The 23202-nt window shown below is 35.3% G+C and overlaps 3 protein-coding genes across 6 annotated transcripts in view; 2 read left to right on the top strand and 1 right to left on the bottom strand.

Annotated features, from left to right (window-relative positions):
- Nucleotides 1–2242: 2242 nt before the first annotated feature.
- On the top strand, nt 2243–5047 carry LOC114938284 (peptidyl-prolyl cis-trans isomerase). Its single transcript, XM_029312152.2, has 3 exons — nt 2243–2581; nt 3669–4022; nt 4129–5047. Exons 1-3 carry the CDS (start codon nt 2378–2380, stop codon nt 4198–4200), a joined length of 630 nt encoding a protein of 209 aa, XP_029167985.1. The 5' UTR covers nt 2243–2377; the 3' UTR covers nt 4201–5047.
- A 223-nt stretch (nt 5048–5270) lies between these two features.
- The window catches only part of LOC114938180 (uncharacterized), a 30249-nt gene continuing 12317 nt past the window's right edge, over nt 5271–23202 (bottom strand). For all 3 annotated transcript variants that reach the window (XM_029311989.2, XM_029311988.2, XM_029311986.2), the window contains 4 exons: nt 11406–11657; nt 10521–10847; nt 9069–9743; nt 5271–8786 (listed from right to left, as the gene is read on the bottom strand). In XM_029311989.2, the coding sequence (XP_029167822.1) occupies nt 8568–8786; nt 9069–9743; nt 10521–10847; nt 11406–11648 (1464 nt within the window). In that variant the 5' untranslated portion in view covers nt 11649–11657 and the 3' untranslated portion in view covers nt 5271–8567. The remainder of the gene's footprint in view (nt 8787–9068; nt 9744–10520; nt 10848–11405; nt 11658–23202) is intronic.
- Def2 (defensin 2) lies at nt 13452–15802 on the top strand. Of its 2 annotated transcripts, XM_085481208.1 has the most exons (3): nt 13452–13608; nt 14522–14747; nt 15146–15802. In XM_085481208.1, the coding sequence occupies exons 1-2, from the start codon at nt 13512–13514 to the stop codon at nt 14716–14718; spliced, it is 294 nt and encodes a 97-aa protein (XP_085337334.1). In that variant the 5' UTR covers nt 13452–13511; the 3' UTR covers nt 14719–14747; nt 15146–15802. The 2 variants fall into 2 exon arrangements, with proteins under 2 accessions (XP_085337334.1, XP_029167825.2); XM_029311992.2 differs by having other exon boundaries at nt 14522–15802.

Raw genomic sequence — 23202 nt, 5'->3', positions numbered from 1 at the left:
AAAAACGTGCCATATATATGATCTCATGTGCCGTCTCCTCACCGGAATCGATCCAATGTGCGTCATTTCCCCCACACGTTATCTCCCCCTCTAGGTCGCAAACAGAACAGACCCAGGTAGAGATACATTCCGGAGCGATATGTATATTCTCAATGTCAATCTCGGCAATTACGCGATAAAAATTATCTATATGTTTATTTGAAGATACAGTTATATAAATAAAGAGAAACATATGTTTATCCTATTTTTTTATGTTTATTCTATTTATTTATAGCGCGAAATGTTTGACGTTTTTGACAGAACATATACGTTTAAAAGTCCAGAGGTCATCCTGAGACTGTTAAACATCCGCTGGACATCTTTTAAACATGTGTGTGTTATATGTTAGAGGTTATATGGAGGAGGGTCATTGATTTTGCCACCTTGAGTATTGCATGAATATATCTTCACATATATTTGAGATCACATCTATGAAATCGCTATAAATTTTCTCAGAATCGGGACAAAATAACGGAACGAGAATCTAATTAATAATCAAAATTTATTCACGATATTTCTTGATTTAATTTTATGGCAAAACTAAGATGAATTTTTTCGGAACAATTAAAATTAACTTTATATACATGCATTTTCAAAATAGTTTTCGTATTGTATATAATTACGTCATGAGCGTAATATATAACAATCGGTTACATAACAGCCTTGACATAATGTATCTGTTTATATATGTTTTTGATAATAATTATCTGTTCTATACAATATTTACTCGATGATAAATATTTTATGATAGAGAAAAGTTATAATCGCTAATATGTTATTTCAGTCGGACAGGAAGTCGATCTTTTCTTCGAATGCACATTGTCGATTCGAGGAACATTATTTTTCAATTTACTTAATGAGAACATGTGCATCATTATTGATGCGTCATTTTGTAAATTGATAAATGCTCTAGAAATAACACGCATCATCTTCTTACGTCGCTTTAACGTGACGAAATTCTACGATGTTTTGCGTATTCATCAGTGCGATATCGAACGAGATATTTTCCACAACAATGTCGCAATTGTCATAATCATGTTTTCCGATATTTTGAGACTCTTCTGGTTAGACAATTGTTATATGTAAAACATTTAGTCTCACAAAGAAATAAATGACTGATATATATTTATTGCAGAGAATTATTCATCGAGATATAGAAAAATTTAATATCCAATTATAGAGATAATTATTAGAAACTTGAAGAGTTTTGTTTGATATAAAGAACAATTTCAATTAAAAGTTTGAAACGTATAAAGAGTTTAGATATATAAATCTTTTATACTCATTAATTTAAAATAACTAGTCTTAATAGGGAGACGTCTGATTTTAATTCGCTACGCGTGAGGTTAAGTATCATAAAGTGATTTCTCGAAAGGCAACAATAAATCCAGAAATTATTAAATTTTCTCAACTCGCGTTATTTTGTCCCGTTAATCTTTCCATTTTTCTTTATTTTAAAATATTTTTTGTCCTCGACTCTTGACCTTCACGCTCGTCTGAAAATGAATAGGTTATATTCACCACACACAAAAGTAAAGATATGAAAACCTTTTCACATAACATGGATGAGATATTATATATAATTAATAAATTAATTTTTTTATTTTAAATGTTTTATTTATGTCACAATTCATCAGAATGAATGAATTAATTCATTAGTTGCAAGATAACTTCTCATATCAAATGTCAAATCAATGAAAGTCAAATCATAGTATCTATTAATTAGTATTCGCATATTATTCGCAAAAACTTGCAGAATTCCATTCTCGCGAGCGATATAATAATAATATATTTCTAAAAAAAAACATACATTTTAAAACGTTAATATTAATTATTGAGGCACGGTAACATTGAGAAATATTTTATTGTATGCGTCTATGCTTTATTATAATTATACAATTACGTTCTAGAAATAAAAAGGTCAAAGTAGCGTACTCTAGTGGCGATAATGCGAATTACGAATCCAAGTTCGGCGCGGTTTGCCATCTAGAGTAATGATATACTCATAGTTGTAAAATTCTACATCACCCGCTAGGGACTTTTGCTAGTGCCAACCGTACGAAAGAGTATAGTGAGAATTCGTGATGCGATATCGGATTGGTCGTAGAGACCGGGCGGAAAGTAATGGCCGTCTATTGGCCGCGGTCGCGAAATCGCTTTCTCATTCGATGAAAGGCAGATCGTGCGAGCGAAAAAGCTTCGTTTATTACATAATATTTTGGCCAAATAAACCGGCGAAAAGATCGGAAAAAGACGGTAAAACCAGCGTCGGGTTGCTAGGAAAACGGATCGCGAGCGCGTGAGATCGATTTCCGGCGGATTTCCAGGAGCCCGAGGAATGGCGTTGAGATCGATTTGCCGGCTGTCAATTGATTCGACCTTCAGGCAGTCGAGCCATTTCGGAGCCACCGCCCGGCCGAGACGACCGTCCTTCGACACGCTCTTACGAGGTTTCGCCGCAGCAGCTAAGGAAATGGCACTGCCACGCGTTTTCTTCGACATGACCGCGGACGACAAGCCCGTGGGTCGCATCGTGATGGAGGTGAGCCGAAAATACGTGCGCGTCCGACATCGCCGAACTGACCGCGCTCCTAAGCGAATTCCTCCCGGCCATGCCTGGCCATCTTGATTTTTCCGCCGTGCCGGTTCGCGCGATTTATCGAGAATTCCGTCTTGCGGGACCCGCGATCGTCGTCATTGGCGATGCAATGAACGCGCCGTGCCGACATTTGTCATTCGCGATTGTTAGCGACGTAATTAGCTCGCGGAGCCGCGAGCGGTCCGTTATGCTACGTTGTTAGCGATGCGTCATGATCGCACGTTTACACGCTATCCGGTTGTCGCGGAAATTTTCCATTCGCGAGAACGGGGGGAACCGGCAGGGTAGACCGGCGTGTATTTCCGAAAATTGTTTCTTATTCTTGTAGGTACGCGCTTTTTCAACGTTCGCCCGACACGAGAAGAAGCGAATTTGTGTTCTCGTTCGAGTGGAAATTTTGCGGAAAACGTGGTGGATTAATCGTTCGATCGAAGAGATGAGTTTGTAGAAGATTCATACGCGAAAGTTACTATATTTTCGATTGTATTTGTGCCCGGATAAGAGAAAGACGTATCTCTTATCTTTTTTTTTAATTATAATTAACGAGCATCCATATTTTCTATAAATTTTTATTAAAAAAGAATAAAAATCTCGCGAGATGAGGCAAAAATATCCACGAATAAAAATATCGTATATTGATTAGCGTGATATTAGTATAGTAACACTTTGCACTTTGTGAGATATGTAAATTTACGCAATTTTATTTTATATTTTGCATAATGCAAAGACATTAGGAGCATATGTAGTTTAGAGTTTTAAACACAGATGGCGTGAGTTGGAATATATATAGCATCATCTTTATATGTATTCTTTATTATTGTTCAAATTCCAATTTTTCTCTTTTTTTACTTGCAAATACACATTTTTAATTAATTTTAGGTAAATTAAAAACTAGTTTTTTTTCTTGCTGCTTTGTGAATATAGCGTTACAATTTAAATGTGTATTGACTAATGACTTATTTTTTATCACTAGCATGCAATAAAGATTATAAAGATTAGCTATCATTAACGATAAGTTGAAATTTTTCAGTTGAGGAAGGATGTTGTCCCTAAGACAGCGGAGAACTTCCGCGCTCTCTGCACTGGAGAGAAGGGTTTTGGCTACAAGGGTAGCAGTTTCCACCGAGTGATCCCGAATTTCATGTGCCAGGGTGGCGATTTCACCAATCACAATGGTACTGGTGGTAAATCCATTTATGGCACCAGATTCGAGGACGAGAACTTTAAACTTACCCATACCGAACCTGGTATACTTTCTATGGCGAACGCTGGACCCAACACCAATGGCAGTCAGTTCTTTATCACCAGCGCTAAGACCAGTTGGCTCGATGGAAAACACGTTGTGTTCGGAAAAGTTATCGAAGGAATGGATGTTGTTAGAAAGGTATGATTTTGTATATTTCTAATCAGATGTTTTTGGTCAAAGTTCACATATTCTTCTAATGCTTTTTCCATAGAAAATTGCAAAATGAGCGATAACTTTGTTTCAGTTGGAAGCTATGGGTTCTCAGAGTGGCAAGACCTCCAAAAAGATCATAGTAGCGGACAGTGGAGAGATGTAGATCAACTAGCTGTAATGAATGCATTTTTATTTAGCTGTTGCATACATATTTACTGTCTTTATTGCCCTACTTTATCGATTCTCAGTGATCACAATTCTCTCATCAATGCTAATAATTTCTCTGATCAAGCACGGATATTGGAAGCTTGTTTAAGGTAGAAACAAAGAAAATTGCCTGCATTGTAATTTTTTTTCTAAATACAAATAAGAATTATTTCAGTTTCAATTAGGAGATAGAAATTATTTTCTGATATATTTTTTAAAGACTTGTGAAGATCAATTCCGAGTTCTTCTTTTCTATGCTTCGTTATAGGATTAATATAATTTGTATGTTCTTTTACAAAAAATCTGTTGTGCGGTGACTTTTGCAAAATCCATATTCTTCCACAAGTACACTCGCTTAGTATTGCTGAGTGATTGAAGCAAAAAGGCACACAAGCAATTGAGCTTAAATGTTTCCTTACTATCTTATATTTTAACGATTATTAAGAATACAAAAGTTTTCAATGATAGAATAGATACTTGAGATTTTGAAATCAATAATTGATGTATTGATTCCAGTGTGTTAACCAGTGCATTTCTCTTTAGCATTATACATTCTTTGACTTTGTATACGTATGTAATACATATACATATATCACGATTAGAATTCCCTTTATATGTTTTTATAAATGTATACCATTCCTCTGTCGAATTATAAAACAAATAATCTTGTTCATCGTAATGTAGGCAATGCCTGAGAAAATCATCTTACTGTAATACAACACCAACAAATTGAAAAATGTAGTTGCAACAGTCTGAATAGTTCCGATTTCTTAAAAATAAAATTGTTTTCAGAAAGAAAAAAACTGGGTTATACGTTATTTAGATAATAATATTGTAAAGATTACAGATAAATTAAATCTACTAATCTAATAAAATATCTTGAACTATCAATAGAATTATTTTCTTGAGGAAAACAAATGGGCACACATCAAGGCATTTAATTTCCTGTCCTACTATCTTTGTTATATATTACATAATACTTTAGATCATATTCAGGTGAAAAAATAAATTTACAAATAACACACCTTTTGCAACATTTACGATCAACGTATATTTCATTCTTTTCATATTTGTTTTATCAACCTGCGAGAACATTGATAGAACATACAGTACCAATATTATTTACAATCTTGCATTACATTAGGACAATTTTTCAATAGTATGATTAACATACGGGGGTGGGATGTACTAGTCCAAAAAATACACAGATGGGTTTTATTTTTTTTTTTTTTTTTTTACATAAATTTAGATGAATCTTTAAACACAACGCCGATAAGAATTATAACAAGAATAATTTTTCATTATTGTATTTTTCTCTTTCGTATTCATATCCTATTTAAAGTTTATGAAAATTTAATCAATGGATAAAGAATTCAATGTTTTCCCTTTTATTGAATTGAGTCATAAATTATTTTTTCCTGATGCAGATAAAATGCACGTATGCTCACAAATACTTATTCTAATTGAGATAATTTCATTAATAATAATTAACAATTTCATAAATAATTTTAATTTAAATAATATTAATTTAAGAAAAAAAATTATGGATCAAAATATTTAAAAAGAAATAAATTTATTATCTGCATCGAAAATCATTCATTTGCATTATTCAATCTAGCAAGATAAATGTCACATTTATAACTTTGTTCATTCATTTGCTTTGTATTTGTACTGCCGTCTTTGTTTAGCGTTTATTTACGCTCTTTATCAGATAAATTGTATATAGTATAAAGAAAAATTATAAATTTCTTTTTTATAGATTTATATAGATTTTTTTATCATCTCAATCGAAGAACACTTAATATTTTCACTCTATTCATATACATCATATATTTCTGAAAAATAAATTATAACGTTCTCATATATAGATTAAGATAATCACATTATGCAATCAATTCCGTACAGTGATTTTAAAATTCTCAACGATAATTATTATTTTTAAAATGTTTTTAATATTAATTTTTATCAAGATAGGTACGTGTAGATAAGTGTGTAAGTAACGCATAATCTATAAATTACACACCGTTTTGTTTAAATGTTGATATCGTAATTTCCAATTTAAATTTCTTTGATTGCAGTTATCTAAACGACACATAAAATTCACATTTATTATGTTTTGAAGCTATTCATTTAATACAAATCGAAGCTGTTTGAATGCTAAGAGAAATTTTCTCTCTTAAAGCATAAAAGATACAGATCACACCTATTGTCAATCTAATTACATTCTAATCACACCATAGCGGGACGAGGCAAGATCAATTAAGCCGCACAAATTGAATGCATACAAGAAAAAGATTAAACTTAAGCTACAAAAAATTGAATATACTATTTATTTATTCAGCTATTGTCAGATGTCATTTAAGGAACAAAAATTAAAGAATTTTAATTAATTGTATATTTTAAAAAATTACGTGAAAAAAAATTTGAATATAAAGAAACAATATAATATATAAAATGTATCTTCTATTAGTTTCTTAAAAAAGAAACAGAATTATCATGAATAGATTACCACAATTAAAAAGTTATTGAAAAAATTATATTCGAGACATGTCGCGATATTTATTAATTGTATGCTTTATTTATGGCTTTGCCATATTGAACTCGTTTGCATATTCGCAATTGTATATATATATATATATATATATATATATATATATATATATATATATATTGTATATCCTACTCTTAAAACACAAAATTTTCGAGACTGCGACATGAATCTTTTTTTCTGTGTTTTTATATTTGACATACAACTCCACGCATATCATTATTGTATGTCATTATTAAACGTATGCGGCAATTTTTATACATATATTTTTTTATATCTTGTACATATATCTATGTCTCATTGTCAGTGGCGCTTCGTACGATTGAAATTCGTGATATTGATGAACAAAAAAGCGCCGATTAGAAGCAGGATAAGAAATAGAAATTCAATCAATAGAAATAGTGAGAAGAGAATGGCAGATAAAATATCTTAGCATAATTTATCGGACCAGCCGCCACTCTCTATATATGTTTGCCTCTTTTTAAGAATATATTATATATATATTATAACGTGCTCTCTATCTCTCTTTCTCTCCCTTTGACCCGCAAAGGATAGATTAACGTTTATGATTATTCATATTACAGTCGTTAATATACTTATGAGATGCACTTACATAGCACAGAATATATTTTTGTTATGTTATAATTTATAATCTTATTCTTAAGATTCTTTTATGCCAATGTAATGTTATCCGATTGCGGTAACTTAAATCAATATGATACTTGGCTAAAAATAACTGTTCCTTATGAAAATAGTTCTATAAACAATCTCTCTTTGATTCGCATTTTACAGAAATTCAATATAAATTATAGAACGTTGTGTGCGTATCTTCATTCAGGATAGACAAGAACAGATTTATCATAACTATCATTAGCGTTAGCTATCATTTCTTGTCTCACGGTGATCTTAAGTATAATCATTTTCAAAAAACGGAATATAATTAAGATATAAAAACAGAGAATAAAAGCTACAATAGTCCGTATATATCGAACTAAATGTTCACATATTGCGCCACGAAGAATAAATAGCAAAGGCCTTTAACTTCATAAATTACAATATTTAATGGTATAATTTCTGCAAAAATTAAAACTCATCTATTATTAAATATTAATAAATGAGTTTGATTTGAGATCTCATTTTAATTTATTAATTTTGTGCATGCCATCCGCACAGGCTCCGATTGCCGTCGAGATTTTATTTTTATTGTAACACAATAATTCGAGCCGAGATTAACAGTTTTTTATATTAAATATTAAGTTTTTCAAATAAAATCTCACAAGCATATAAAAATCACGCCGAAAGACTGAAAATGTATCTGATTACATCTTTTAGAAGTTTATTATTTTAAAGAATTTTGATAAAAAAATGGTTCTTTAAAGGATAAACGTACGAGGTTGCGAACCATTTTTTTCTTGCGAGGGAATGCATGAAAAAGAAAAAAAAGTGAAAAACAGATGAAAACGAATCAATAAAATATGTTTACTTTTGCGATTTTTATGTTTCTCTCTTTTATTCGCTCTTTCTCTCCCTATTTTTCTCGATTTGTCTTTTGCCCGAACCCTTCTCAATTCAAGGAGGCAAATAGGAAAGGGTCATTCCAATAATCTCTTGGTATTTACACGAAAATTTAGTTCGGATAATAGAACTCATTCGGCGAAAAAGAAAAGAAGATAAATAATGGCAGTGCAACGAATATGTGCTGTCAATCCGGTGTAGCTTGGAAACGAAACGAAACGAATAACGTAATCGCGAAGAAACGGTCCGACGATGATGCACTACTTGACGAAGAGGTCCTTGAGAGTGGAGCAAATCGAATCGCTGGGGCAGTCCGCTTGCTCCTGCTCCTTGTTCCCGCTCGAGAACCAGCTGGTGACCTTGCCGCCGCGCGACTTGTTCGGTGACACGGATGGTTTTCCAGATGAGCTGCCCGACATTTCCGCGTCGTTTCCTCTATGGGTCGATGTAAGAATCTTCTCGATGGCATTGCCGAGTACCTGTCGATAGGAGTAAAAATGTATGCCACCACAAGAGAGAACTTTGACTCGATTTTCCTTTAACGTGATATATTATTCCCTTGCGAGATGCAAATATACATATATGCCAGACAAAAATAGAACTTTATTTCAAACTGATAACTTTAACTATAATTCTCTCGAGATGTTTATAAATACAATTTCTGATAAAGATACATGCAATCTCGACTGTATATAACTAATATATGTATATTTTTAACGTTAAATTTCCTTGTTGAATAAACGGAACATGATGACTTTTACCTGAGCGTCCACTTTGGTACCGCTGCTGTCATCCCAGAGAACCTTGTGCTTGGGATCCACGTTCTTCGCGAGCGTATCCTTAACAATCTTAACTACCTTCAATTTGTCGAGCTTGAATGTCACGTTCTCCTCGTCCGGGTTCCGATTCTTCTTCGAAATAGGCTGATGACGCTTGGCGAACCAGGAGCTAGGTGCGATGAACGAGCCTACGGTGCCCTTGCCGCTGCTATTTAGCGTTTTGCTCTTGGTACCGCGCAGGATGGACACGTCGAAACTGTTGGATCGCGAGCTCTTGAGTCGACTGCGTCTCTGTTCCGCCGTTTTCGCGGACCAGCTTGATCTCTGATCCTCCTTCGGATCCGACGTGCCGCACGTGTTTATCTCCGTCGCGGACGACGTCAGAGAACTCAGGATGGATATCAGATCCGTATTGGAGCATGTGATGCCTGCCGCCATCGTCGAGCAAGACGCCTCGAGTTCGCAGAGCGGTCTCGTCATTTCGGATGCGCGTCTACGTAACGCCGACGTCGACGCCGCAACTGATGCCGAGAATTCGGAGAACCGACGTTTTTGATGTTGTATGTATTTCTGCGTGGTAGAACTGTCGTTGCCTTCCAGAGGTTGAATCTCGCACACGCGCTCGCGAGACGATGTCTTGTACATCTTTAAGCGAACCTGAAACAGGCGTACGACCATTAAAATGATTCTCGTTTAAGCAAAACATTAAAGAGCAAAGATATATCAAATGAGTGTTGTCAGCTTTTTTAAAATGCAATTTAACGTTTAATTTATTGTTAATTTATTATTAAATTTGTTATGTGGAAAATGTTTTAGTCAAAAAATGTATTGTATAATTATATGATTTTATCTTATTATACTTCATCTCGCAGTTTTTTTACTCTTAAAGGTATCATTTCATAATATTATATTCATATTAGAAATAAAACTCTTGAATCTTTAAGTCTAAAATTTCAAAGAAGGTTTTAAAGCGGACCTGTAATAGGACATGCGATTCAATATATGTTTAATCTTGAATATTATATTCATAGAAATAAAACTCTTAAATATTTAAGTCTAAAATTTCAAAGGTTTTAAAGCGGACCTGTAATAGGACATGCGATTCAATATATGTTTAATCTTGAAGTTACAGGACGGAAAAAAATGAGGGTGAACAAACTAATAAATCTCCAGCTGACTGCCCAATGAACCTAGTGATTAACACGAAGCTTGGTCTTGTCCTTTACTGCAGCTAAGCGGGAAGATACACAGACTATGGAGATTTATGTATCGTTTTATATATATATATATATATATATACAGTGCCTCTCATTTTAGCTACTTCATCTATATTAATTATTTTTTCATAACAATACTTTATCTATAATATTTATTCATAATGTTAAATACAAAATTCTTGAATCAATTATTATTCGTACGTTTGCTAAGTATTACCTTTTTGGCCTTGATTTCAGCGATGTCATCCATAATATCAAGCTGCAAATTGTGAGTGCTTCCACTATTGCTGAGCGGACCGGTTATCCCGGTGGACGAGTCTCGTCGACCCTGCAATATCCTGGTTGCGCTTCCCATGGGAAATGCAGCGATAGATTCTCGACGATTGCGACCAAACAGGGTAGTCGGTACCCTGGAGATCGTGACGACGGAGTGTCGTCGACCGCCCGATTGCGATGCTGGCGTTTGCGAGAGTGTCGCCAGGAAAGCGGCCTCCCTCGCGGATGGACCAGAACCTTCTCCACCGCGTTCGCTCAATCGTCGAACCTGTTCACGCATATAATTTACGGATGACGTAATTCTAACTGCGAAATTCAATAAGTGTTTATCTTATCGCTGTGAAAGAAGAAAAGCTGATCGGACAGAGAAAATTTGCTGAAAATAATTCAGTCATAATGCATTGAATTTGATATTATATATTAACGTGATTATATTCTTAAATCTTAAACTTTTGTCACATATTTTTTGTAAATCCAGCTTCATGCATATCAAAATAATATTTCATTAAAATAGGTATTTAATTGTATAATTTTATTAATTTTAAATGAAGATATATAATATAAATTATAATGAAATCCAAAAATAGCGTAATATATTGAACGGCTTCTGATAGCTTTTATATAAAATATACAATATTTCCAATTATTTAAATACCGAGCAGATATCGATAATAATTACTTTACCACGATTATTCCGAGCTGCAGAGTCCTAGTTTAAGCTTCTCGCGTACGAGTTACATCATCATAAGTATTACCGAGTTTGCATATCGATGTCGTCTTAACCGCGAAAGGCTTCCCGTACACGTGCATACATACACATATGTACCTGGGATGCGGTTATCCCGGATGTACATTGCGGGGTCGGTAAAGAGTGCTTCCTGGCGTCCCTCCACGGCGAGAGCAAATAGGGATTCAAGGATGGGGAGTCCGGATCGACGCATCGCGGCGGCGATTCCGCGCGACAACGCTCCGCTTCCTCCTCGCCGAGCGTGCTTTCCTCGACGACGATCAGCGGTTCGGCGCCACCACTTCCGCTGCTCGTACTAGGACAGTACGACTGTCTTCTCATGCTGATATTCTGCAAATATTATTTGATTAATTTTCTTCATTTTTATTTCTCATCGCTTTATCTAGATTAGCACTTGATCAATTACATAAATGTTCAATTCTTTCTTATGTTGTCTCTTTTTTATATTATTTATAGAAACACTCCCCTAAAACTTTGACATTTTTTTAAATTTTTGAATCTTTTTTATATAAAGATTTTAGAGAACTAAACTGTTTAGTCCTCTGAGGGTTCAGCAACTCTCTTTAAAAATTCAAAATAAAATGACACGGCTATTCCATTTTTCCTTTTTTTATTGTTAACATTTTATTTTCTTTTTTTCATTAAATATAGGTATCTTATTTTAGCGATATCTATTAAAAATTTAGATCCATGAAATTAATGGAGAGATCAGAGAATTTTCAACGCACGTATGTATATCGTTTAAAATTCCGAACGAATCCAGCAGCGGGGTTAGTCATGCGTGTACGATATCGAGATTCGAGAGATTCCCGGCAGGACTTCATTTTTCACGAAGACGCAGTGGCATCCGGTGGATGCATGTCTCTACCGAGTGAAAAATATGGATAAAAGCATTTCGCGTAATATATCGTCTTATATGGCTCGTATAATTCAAGGCACGGGCGAGCATCTCGATTTGATATCCAAGATACATCCTCCGTCTTTACACATATCATAACGCGTTCATGTAATGGAGAGAAAGAGAGGGATAATTTCAGCGTTAAATCTCCATAAATATATTTGCGTAGGTAGTAACAGCGCTGCAAACGCCCTCGGATGCGATCGAAGAAAAAAAAGAAAAAATTCGCCGATGTCGAGAATGACATACACACACACTAGACGTCACAATGCGTCGCTACGCAAATATTAGCGTTTGCAGAAGTCATATTTGCGTTCAATATCTGGGTCAGCTGTTACGGCCTAATGAAATTTGCGATCATCCGTAATCATATGCGGTTGCAGCACGCGTGCATTTAATATTTCTCGTCATCATCGACTGTTTATTCATGGCTTAATCAATGCCGCGATTTTTCACAAATGAATCAACTTTATAAAGATTCGCGATGGATTTGATGAATAGACCGCGGTATTAGCCCGCGGAAAAATAAAACAATAAAACTTACACAAATATCAAAAGCAATCGCAACATGGAAAGCATTATTATTCTGATTAACTTTTCAATTTTGTCCTGTGATAAATTTTAATCTCTCATATGGTCGCAATACATACGAAATATTCGATTTAATATATTACAGCTTTTTATCACAAAAGATTAAATCTGTGCTAGATATGGTCGAAAATATTGAAAAAGAAAATCTCTTATTCATCATTTTAAAAATACGTATATATGCTGAAATATAAAACTCCTTTTATTCAACATTCGTCGGTTCTCGGATTATGCAGCACATGCTGAAGATACAAAGGAACGAAATTCGAAAAGTTTCGCGGTATATTTTACTTTCGAGAATATATCAGGATCTCTCAATAAACACCTGTCAATTCTTTTGAATTCACTTATTTCTAGCAAAGCTAATACTCGCGCCGACACTTTCGATCGAACAGAAGAGCCGCACTCGATCGACCAGCTTTATTATCGTCTCTCCCTTTCTCTCACAGTCGTCCCGGTAACGGTGATAATACCGGAAATTAATATTCGAATACGTAGGTCAGTCGGCTGGCTGGAAATAGCGAGCGCGAAGCCACGAGAATTCCGGTGGCGGAACACTCTGAGAGAGGAAAATCGCTGAGTTAGGCGCGAAAGAGGATGTTCTCGGTGGCAGCGATGAGTTATATAAAGAGCACGCGCTCCACATCCTTGAGGATATTATTCTTCAAGATATACTCGAGTACACACGTTCTACGAGCATGAAGCTGCTCGCTATCCTTGCCATCTTTGCCGTAGTAGCTTCCGTTTTGGCAAACACCCTACCAGCTGTTTACGACGGGCCTACTTACGAACTGAGTGAGATTTCACCGAAAATTTTTTCTTAACTCGAATAAAAATCCTTTAATAATTGAACGATTTTAATAAGCCATAATTAATTCCACGTGATTTTTTATCAAACATTTATTTACAGAGACGTCAAGTCTGAAAGATAGAGGGATAACTAATTATTTTGTCAAGTATTAAAAATGTTGAATATCAATTAAGAAATTATAATGCAAAATCGACCTTATAGCCTTCTTTTTCAAATATAATAGCGCAGCTTTGAAACACAAAACAACTTTTCATCTTTGATTAATAAATATCCAGAATGTGCTACCTTTTATCTCGCGCTGTGTATAATAGTTTTACATAACGGAAACACACACACATTCTCTCTCTTCTCCTTTCTCTGATGTACTCTTTTAACATATATACATTGATAATATACTGTCGATATCCTTTCATATCGAGCGCAACGCGACCTTTCCTTCTGTTGAGTCGTTCGATTACAAGTTATCACAGCATTTCCGAATGCTGAATTAGAAATAGTATCGTTTATTATTTATTACAATGTTATTCAAATCAATTTTCCGTAATAAAAACCTCAAATAAAAGTTAAAATCTCGCTAAAGACTAGGAAATTTCAAATTGTAAAAATCTCATAACTCTCAATATAAGCTAATTTGCGAAAATTAGTGCATCCTCTAAAATTTCTTTAAATCTCTCACATCTCTCTCACTTTATTTCGCGCCGCAAAAGGAAGAATTTAAGTGTATATCCCTGCTAGAAAATTCCCCTTTCGTCTGCCTCGTAAATAAAATTCGGTGTCGCAATATATATTCTAAATACGTTCGCGTAAAAATTCAATATACTCCGCGAAACGCGGAATTTTCTCCTTATCGCCAGACGGAGGAAAAATAATGGAAGGAATCGCGCGAATGTGTTTCAGCTGCCATCGACGATCCGGGATACGACGAGCCGACGTCGAACAATCTGTCGCCTATCCGACACCGGCGCATCACTTGCGACCTTTTATCCTGGCAGTCCAAGTGGCCGACCGTCGACCACAGGTGCGCGGTTAAGTGTCTGTCGCAGCGTCGTCAGGGTGGCCGCTGCCAGAACGGCATCTGCGTCTGCAGAAATTAGAGCCGTCACGTCTCCCTGATGTGTCAAACGTATGTATCGCGGACACGTACACAGTGGGAACATTTGTGTGTTCTTGTTAAAAACGGTCCCCGTTAAAATTTGTCTGTTAAATATATATTTCACACATGAATGTGTTAATTTAACATATTACTGTTGTGTTAATTGAACTTAAATGTTAACTTATTAAAAGAACTGAAAAAAGATGTAAAAATAACACAATGTGCATCTATTTTTAATTTGACCTAATAAATATGTTCTGTTCTATTAGCGACCAAATTTATCTGATTCATTTTAAAATTACTTGAAGTTTTGCATTTATTTTGTGTTAAAATATTAACACAGTTTCGTATCTCCATATCTGTATTATATTAAATTAACACGAAAATTTCTGTTTGGGACATCATGTGATATCTGTTAAATTGAACAGAAATTTTCCAACTGTGTATCTCTGAAGCAACACGTTTCACGGATCTCCTGCGCATCTCGGCCACGGTCCGTTGTTCCACACGCCATCGACGTCGACGAGTATCGCCGCTTCGTAATTCGGATTAATATATTCATGACGACAACTGCTGGCTTAATCTCGCTGCCCGCCGATCGATCGTAAGCGCGCAGATTCTCGAAAATTAATAACACCGCTAGCTATCATTTGAAAATTGTCTCGAACGTTTTCACCGGTGCGCCAATAACGCATAATTCGATAATTAAGAATAACGACCCTTATCAGCGGACGAGTGCGCGCGTTTCGCGAGAAATTAATCAATATTGAAATGTTAGCGTTATTAATGAGTGTTGACTTATCGTAATGAGCACTCATATGTGATTTGTAGAACACTTTTCAGCCACGTCAATTGTTTCATTGCGGCAAACACACACAATGTCGACTGAATTAAACGTAGTTCTATGAAAATTAATTTAACATTTGTACACATGTGTCGATATCTCAAATATCGAATATAATATTTACGTATATGTTCCGAGTAAAAAAAATCAATTAGATATAGAAAAATCTATGTATCTTTGAAGAATTGCGTATTTTTTCCATTGCATATTTACTCAATTAAATATATAATGTGAGTGTGTTTATGTGATATTTAAATTAGAAATCTCTCTTCATTCTACGATCTTGCAAGATAACTATAGACACCTATCATAATCAATTACGCGTTATTTTATAATAGAATAAAAATCATCTGACTAGATTAATTTCAATCGCAATAATATAAATAAAAAATATGAGCAAAAAAATATCTTTCGAAAGTTCGACGCAGATTATGCAATCTGAATTTTACACAAGTTTACACATTATATGTATATGTGTTGGCGATTTTACTACATAGTCCAGATTGATTTTAATGATATACGATATAGAAATACAGAGATAATAGGATAGCAATTAATCGAACAAAACGTAACATACCACGTCGGTAATTGATAATTGACCTCCGCCCCGGCGCGTTCAAAATCTATTTCCGGATGTGAAAGCAACATGTGGGCCCAAGCCGATAGTTCCACATTGACGAATCCAATCACTAACGTAATATCTTTCGGCCCACCGTGTATATTGATTCGTGCGAGCGTGCACGGAACACATATCACCGCTGAACAATGAGCTGTTCAAACCGTCCCAGAAGACGGCATTTCAATTGAATTTAAAATACACATGCACTTGAACAATCGTATCACGTAAACACGTAAATCGATCTTCGAGATTAATTCGACGTTAAGGTTTACCCATAAGATTTAAATCTGTAGCACATCCAAATAGAAAATCGTTCCTCTCTTAATATCACGGAGCATCCCCTTTAATACTCGAGCAATCAATGTTCTCCGACTGTAATATTTTCGTGATTCCAATCTCGGGAAAAATTATCTATGTAATTGCATTGATTCCTTTAACTCTTAATTTGTTTCAAATTTAATTCTAATTAAAAAATATACATATTGAGATAATACAATGCGTGCGAGACTCGTACATCGTTTCTGATCAAGTATATGTAAATTCCTCTTCTAGGAATACTTGTCTACCTCTCGACCTTTAGTTCCTCTCTACTCGCATGATAAGGGTCATCTATGATGGAAACTCTATAGAAGAGCACTTTACTTTGGTATCAGAATGCATTCTCGTAGAAAGATTTAGTGGGATCCAGCGGATTAAGGTAAGATCGGATTAAGTGGAGGTGTCCTCAGTGGAAGGATAGGAGTTTCTACGATCCCTCTCTGTTTACGACAGTCGACAAATCTATTAGCGCCAGGCATTGTGCACCAGGTGTCCCTGACCGATATCGGGCGTATCCTTTTTGCTGTTGCGACTTTGTGGGTGGAAAGGGGCTTCGAAAACTCTCTCGACGTGCTGATGGCGATATGAAAGTTTTCTCGACAAAACCTCCTCGTAACACGATATAACTAAATGGGGCAGAATTTCGCGACCTGACGCAAAAATTATCGACTCGCGAATACTCGATATTCGCTTTTGCGAAACCACTTTACGTGCAATTTCCGAGGCAATATAAAATAGAGGTGATTAGATTTGCGCGTTCTCTCTCTCTTTCTTTCTTTCTCTGCGTTCGAGATGGATGATTCGTCGGTCGATTCACAAGCGCCCGCAATTTACTCCGATAGAACGTCGGGATTCTATCACCAAAGAGAGAGAGAGAGAGAGAGAAAATATATAATGCTTCGAGGAAGAGTTGGAGAAAAGATCGCTTTGATCGGAATGCCACACTTAATTCGATTCCGCAAAAGCCGCAGCGACGAACGGAACATCGGGGCGTCGGCGTTTCAAAGTTGCTGACTTCTCTGAGAGGAACTCTTCGGTCTCTCGTGTCCTCCAGGCGACTTTAAACTCTCTCTCTCTCACCTATCTCTCCAGGTGTCTTAGAACTTAGCACTAGCTAAAGTCTTCTATACAAGTGGAATATTCGCTCAGCAATATATCGGAATAAAGTTCGAACTGTTCCCGAGCTATATATATTTTCTGTAGCAGTTAATATTGCATGACGACACAAGCAGAAATACTTTTGTCAGAAAAGAAAGCACAATACAAACGGAAAAGAATAATTTTCTCTCATTGAATAACGAACATTAATCTCGCGAATGCGAACATTAATCTCGCGGAATTTTCCATAATGTTTTGTTGCCGGAGGTAATAAAAAAGAACATTTTATTAGTCCAGTCTTCGAGATGCTTCGCGAAAACATTAGCAGACTTATTCTTGACGTAGATGTTAAAAGTTTCCATCTCTTCGAAAAGAAACAAGGCAAAAACGATAAACTTTATTTAAGGGCTTTTAACTTTGTAATATGTTTTTACGCTTTCAAATAAGAAGAAAGATTTCTTATTTCGTATAATTATTTCACGGTGAAAATATTAAAACGTTATTTAACACACTGATCCCAATTTAAATTTAGAAATGCTTTATACTTGCATTCTACGTTTATTAACATTATTAAAAAAGAAAAAATTCGCCACTTGCAGAATCTTTGACGATTCATATGTTGCGATATAATCGATTCGTCATATTTACACATGCAATATTTTTGTTACATTTTTGATTCAACGTCGCAAATATGGTCGCTTGTTATTGTTCGATACAGAAATATAAAAAAAAAAAAGCAAAACTTTTCCAGTCCGTGCGGAATAGAAAACGCGCAAACGTAGTCAACGTAATCAATCAGATCGTCCCGAATAGATTTACTTTGAAACTGCCAGGTAACGAACCGCGCCGCGAACTGCGGGTTAAATTTAAGTCAATTCACATGAGAGTAAGAGTTCATGGAGCGAAAGCCAATTACAACGCAATCCCGCAAAGAGGATTCAATAACGAGGAAAAGGAGTGGGAGGAGGTCAGCATTTCCCGATCGCATTCGAACAAATCACGACGTCCTTCTTTCTGCCTCTCTCTCTTTCTAATTTTCTCGTCCTCTCTTCGTGTCCGATATCTGTCGAACGTTTACCGTGTCGGAAATTTCAGTATTGGCGATTCTCAAATGAGATTCGCGGAGACGAGGAACGCGGCGCGACATCCGATAAACCAAGAGCTCGTGAGTGCACCTTTAGTACTAAACCCTATCGATCGATGGGGGGTCACTACGAAGGTGACGGCTTGGCTTTTGAGCTTCAAAGGTAGTCCAGCTACCCGCGATAAGATGAGGTGAGATTGCTCCGAATATGACGTTGCATCCTTCTCGTTGGTATATTAACGTCGGCGCCAGTCAAAAGGCCGTGCGAGCTTATAATGTCAGAGAAAAAAAAGAAAAAAAAGAGAGAACGACCTACAGCAGCGACGAGAACCTGCTGACATAACAAATAAGCCCCTCGATTATTGTCTCAGACGCAACGCGCTACACACTTCATTTATCGCTAGATGATCTACTACCGGATTTTATTTTTGGAAGAGACTCTGTATAATGTGTCAATTAACGTCAACGGCAGGATCGAATTAAAGCTCGTTTCCCTCGTTTATTTATAGCAAGGCAATAAAAAAGGCGCGCGTATATACATTAATAACTTTAAATATCAATTAAATTTTAATTATACGGATTGATTCCACTTTTCTCCGAAGGATTAAAAAATTTCACCCTTTATCTCTCTCTCTCTCTTCTTCCGCGAAGGCTATACAGTAAATCCGTTACCGAATAAAACATATAAAACTGCATCTAATAATATCACGCGCGCTCCGAGCTTTCACGCGATCCCCACGTGTACGGCGATATATACGCGGCGCGGATTCTAGATTTAAAAATCCTCCCTCTTACCCTCGCACTTCGAACTTCGCCACCGCGTTCAAGTAATCTCGTGCCAGCTCATACGCCTCCGGCGATAACAAAGGGATTTTCTCACATGCGCGGCGATACTCGCGACGCGATGCATCCCTCTCGCTCAGGAAACGGCCGCGCAAAACCGTCTGACCGCCCTTCACGCCCTACGTGACGTCATACGAGTAGCATATACGTATACGACGTCACACACCGTATAACCTTTATTCTCGTGTCTCGTGCACAACGCGATCGCGCCGTGAAATGGTTCACATATATATATATATATATATATACAATAAATGGCGCCCGTTGATGTTTCTCGCGGTCATATGTGAAAATTGCCGCTCGGATAATTTAATGACATATGCGGAATAATCTCGCCTTGGTTACGTGATATAACTGTATCGCGAGCACACACGCGAGTTCCGCACTCATGACCGGATCCATCGTTATAACAAAAGCCGCGGTCGTCATCGTCGCCGACCGCGAGATCATCGATATTAATGATTGCTCAACGTACCCCGTTGAATGTTATCGTTTGTTGAATACGAGAAATACTATTTTGCCAAATAACGCTATTCGCGTAAAAAAGAGCATGTAATGAAAAATGAAAATCCAGATAGCATCAACGGTGCATTAGAGCGTAGAAATATTTTATTCGTTCGGAATGATTTTTTGATTATGCATTAACTCTTGTTAGACCGCAATTCCGAGCTCATTTTTCTCGAATTCTGGAATTCTATATTCATTTTTCATATCTTGCTACGTTAATGCTGAAATATATCTTTAAGCATGAATTATTTTTGAATTCAGAAATAATGAAGTTCGTTATAGAGCAAAATCTTTTTTTAATATATAAAAAAATTATTAAATTAACGCATTTATTTTCGAAAAGATTTCGACGGAATTTTATGTCATTAAAACTCGAATATATATTGATAGAAACCTCGTTTATAAAAAATGAAAAAACTACATTAACAATTATAACATGTATTATTTTCTGTTGTAATTTCATTGATATTATTTTATTTGATATAAATTACTATACGTTTTAATTCTGCTGATGCAATCATTGTGAGCAAGTTGCCTTTTAAAACTTTTAGTAAATTATTAGAGCTTGGTATTACGCAATCGGATACTTATGCTTAGTCTAACGTTAATGAATGTTACTCGACAATTAAATTCGCGTTGGCGAAACAAAATTAAAAATGTTCGTTGTAAAAACCAGGGGCTAATTAAATAATTACATTTCCGCGAGAGGAAAAGATGAGAATTCGTATTCCTCTCATTTTCTCGGAACAGTTCGGTGTGAAATGTGCGAGACGTTTTCTACAGTGCAACGACAGAATAGCTATTAAAGATAATTCATTTGGCCTTCCAGCTCTCGCGTCGACGTCCCTTTTGCTTCGTTAACTTTCATTCTTTTGCCCAATGAACAGCCTCCCTCTGTGTTTGATGGACATTTAATGCCGTGTAATTACGCGCAAAACGCGCTACTCTGTATATCATGTTACGTAAGTAAGTCCATACAATACATTTTTCCGAATCAAAGCTTTCATGGGAATATAAATTGTTCATGCTCCTTTCGAGTTTCTTCTAAGAAAATTAAGTCTCAGAAAGTCTCGCTCCGATAACAATTCGCCTCTTTCTTATATATAAATGAAGTTCGAAGAAAAGAGTTCTATGGGATGCGACGTCTTTCATTTCGAATTTTCCTTTGAGAAAATCTGTTTTCTCTACGAAGATACGCGTTTCGGCATCAAAGCGCAAAAACATGCAATTGCGTGTGAGTGTGGACACATTTCCCTCAGACTTAATTAAATACCTCGGATGTCCGACTATCGCAAATATTTCCGGAGAGTCGGTCATCTCGACCCGCATGCTTGAACCCCATCCTCTTATACACGTTTTTCTATTTTTCTTCTATTTGAACCGCCTTCTCAAAGGATTTGTGTTACAAACGAGTATTACGATTTAACCCCTCAATCCCCTCCTGAACAACCACACTCTTCCAACTTCCATCTATTTCATAGTATATCCAGGATTTCGAAAAATTACGATTAAATTACAGGAGAGAAGAGTATAGATAGCGGATGGAAATTTATAGTGAAAGATTACAAATCGCGTAATACACCGTTTTACATCAGTATTTATTTTATGCAATATATCATCGCGTTATGTACGTAGAATCTATATAAATAAATCGTCGTACCTTGCATCCAATATTTTCGACGCACAAACAGAAATTGTATATATCATCAATTTTACGGAATGATGTAACGTATAAATTACGCAAGTACTTACTTGAATTATTTAATACTCGTTAAATATTCAATAAATCGTAATTTAAATTTTATTATCATTATCCCTCTATCTATTCATATTTTTTTATATTATTAATATCATTTTGTATTAATGATTTTGTCATAGTTACATTTTTTATTATTATTTTATGTTAATAATTTGTCACCATTAATATATTTATTATGCGAATAATATTATTTTGTATTAATGATAGATATGCGAGAAAAAAATGCTCTCTAAGAACTATCTCTCACTATATTCGCAATTCTAATTTTATCGCAGACACAGCGTGACTTATTCAGACATTTAATAATGTCAATTAGATGAATCTCATTAGTCGCGTATCAAGTAAAATCTTTAAATGCATTTACAATGCATAGATATTAATAATCGAAGTATTTTAAAGAGCATTGATTCGAAAGCTCATTTCAAAGCAAATTCATAACGAATCATATTACGAACATAATCGATGAAAACGTCGTTACAAAAAGATAATCGCAAAAATATCTTGACCATCATTATCTTCATTTCATCGCAAAGTGAGTAACATATTTTACCACTGTGATTCAATCGTTTTATGTAACAAATAACGCAATATATTGTATGAATACATTTTTAACTGAAAATAACGGAATTATTCACAGAACGGAATTTAATTATTACGCGACAATAAAATAATGGAAAATTTGAGCGTTTGATAATGTAAATGCGACAAAATATTCATTTGATCATAGTATAATACAATATTATATTTTATAAATAAATCAAGAGAAAATAATAATCTTAAAACATAATTTGAATAAATCTACAAACAAATCTTATTAAAATTATATTTATATATTTGTTATTCTTTAATTTGTTATATTTAATTATGAAAGTGTATAGTTTTAAAATTATTGAATACGATTATTGATTTTAAACTTAAGATTAAGATTAAGGTTTTATTACTTCTCGCATGCACTCTTGTCTACAAGCTTAGATTTGATTTTGCTGAAGAAAACTTTCAAAGTGTATCTAAAGAAGATAAGAGAACTTGAAAGGTTATACTGTTCCTCTTCCTTTCGACCTATTCTATTCTGCTAACTACAGTAAGCGATTCATTTAGGGCAGAACGGCAGAAGGCCGAAATTACCAAGAGGGAGCAATTATTCGCTGCGAATGCACAGCTATATAAACCTGCCGAGGCTTGTAATTGTCAATTAGAGACCGACTGTCAAGATTTCATCGATTCGTCGATAATCTCGCGATATTCGACCCGGTATTATACTGGTCAAATTCGAAAATTAAATGTCTCCTCGGAGAAGCATTGTTTTTTGGAGGAGAGAAGTTTTGTTGATATTAAAATTATTCAGTTAATATAAGCTCTTCGACAAAGAATTTTATCTCTTCAATCGTGAAATAAAGTAAAAATTAAATAATA

The sequence above is a fragment of the Nylanderia fulva genome, unplaced genomic scaffold (assembly GCF_048542155.1).
Source record: "Nylanderia fulva isolate GAGA-0341 unplaced genomic scaffold, ASM4854215v1 Scaffold17, whole genome shotgun sequence".
Taxonomy (NCBI): Eukaryota; Metazoa; Arthropoda; class Insecta; order Hymenoptera; family Formicidae; genus Nylanderia; species Nylanderia fulva.
The sequence above is the reverse complement of the archived record's forward strand: the minus strand, read 5'-3'. Positions and strand labels throughout refer to the sequence as shown.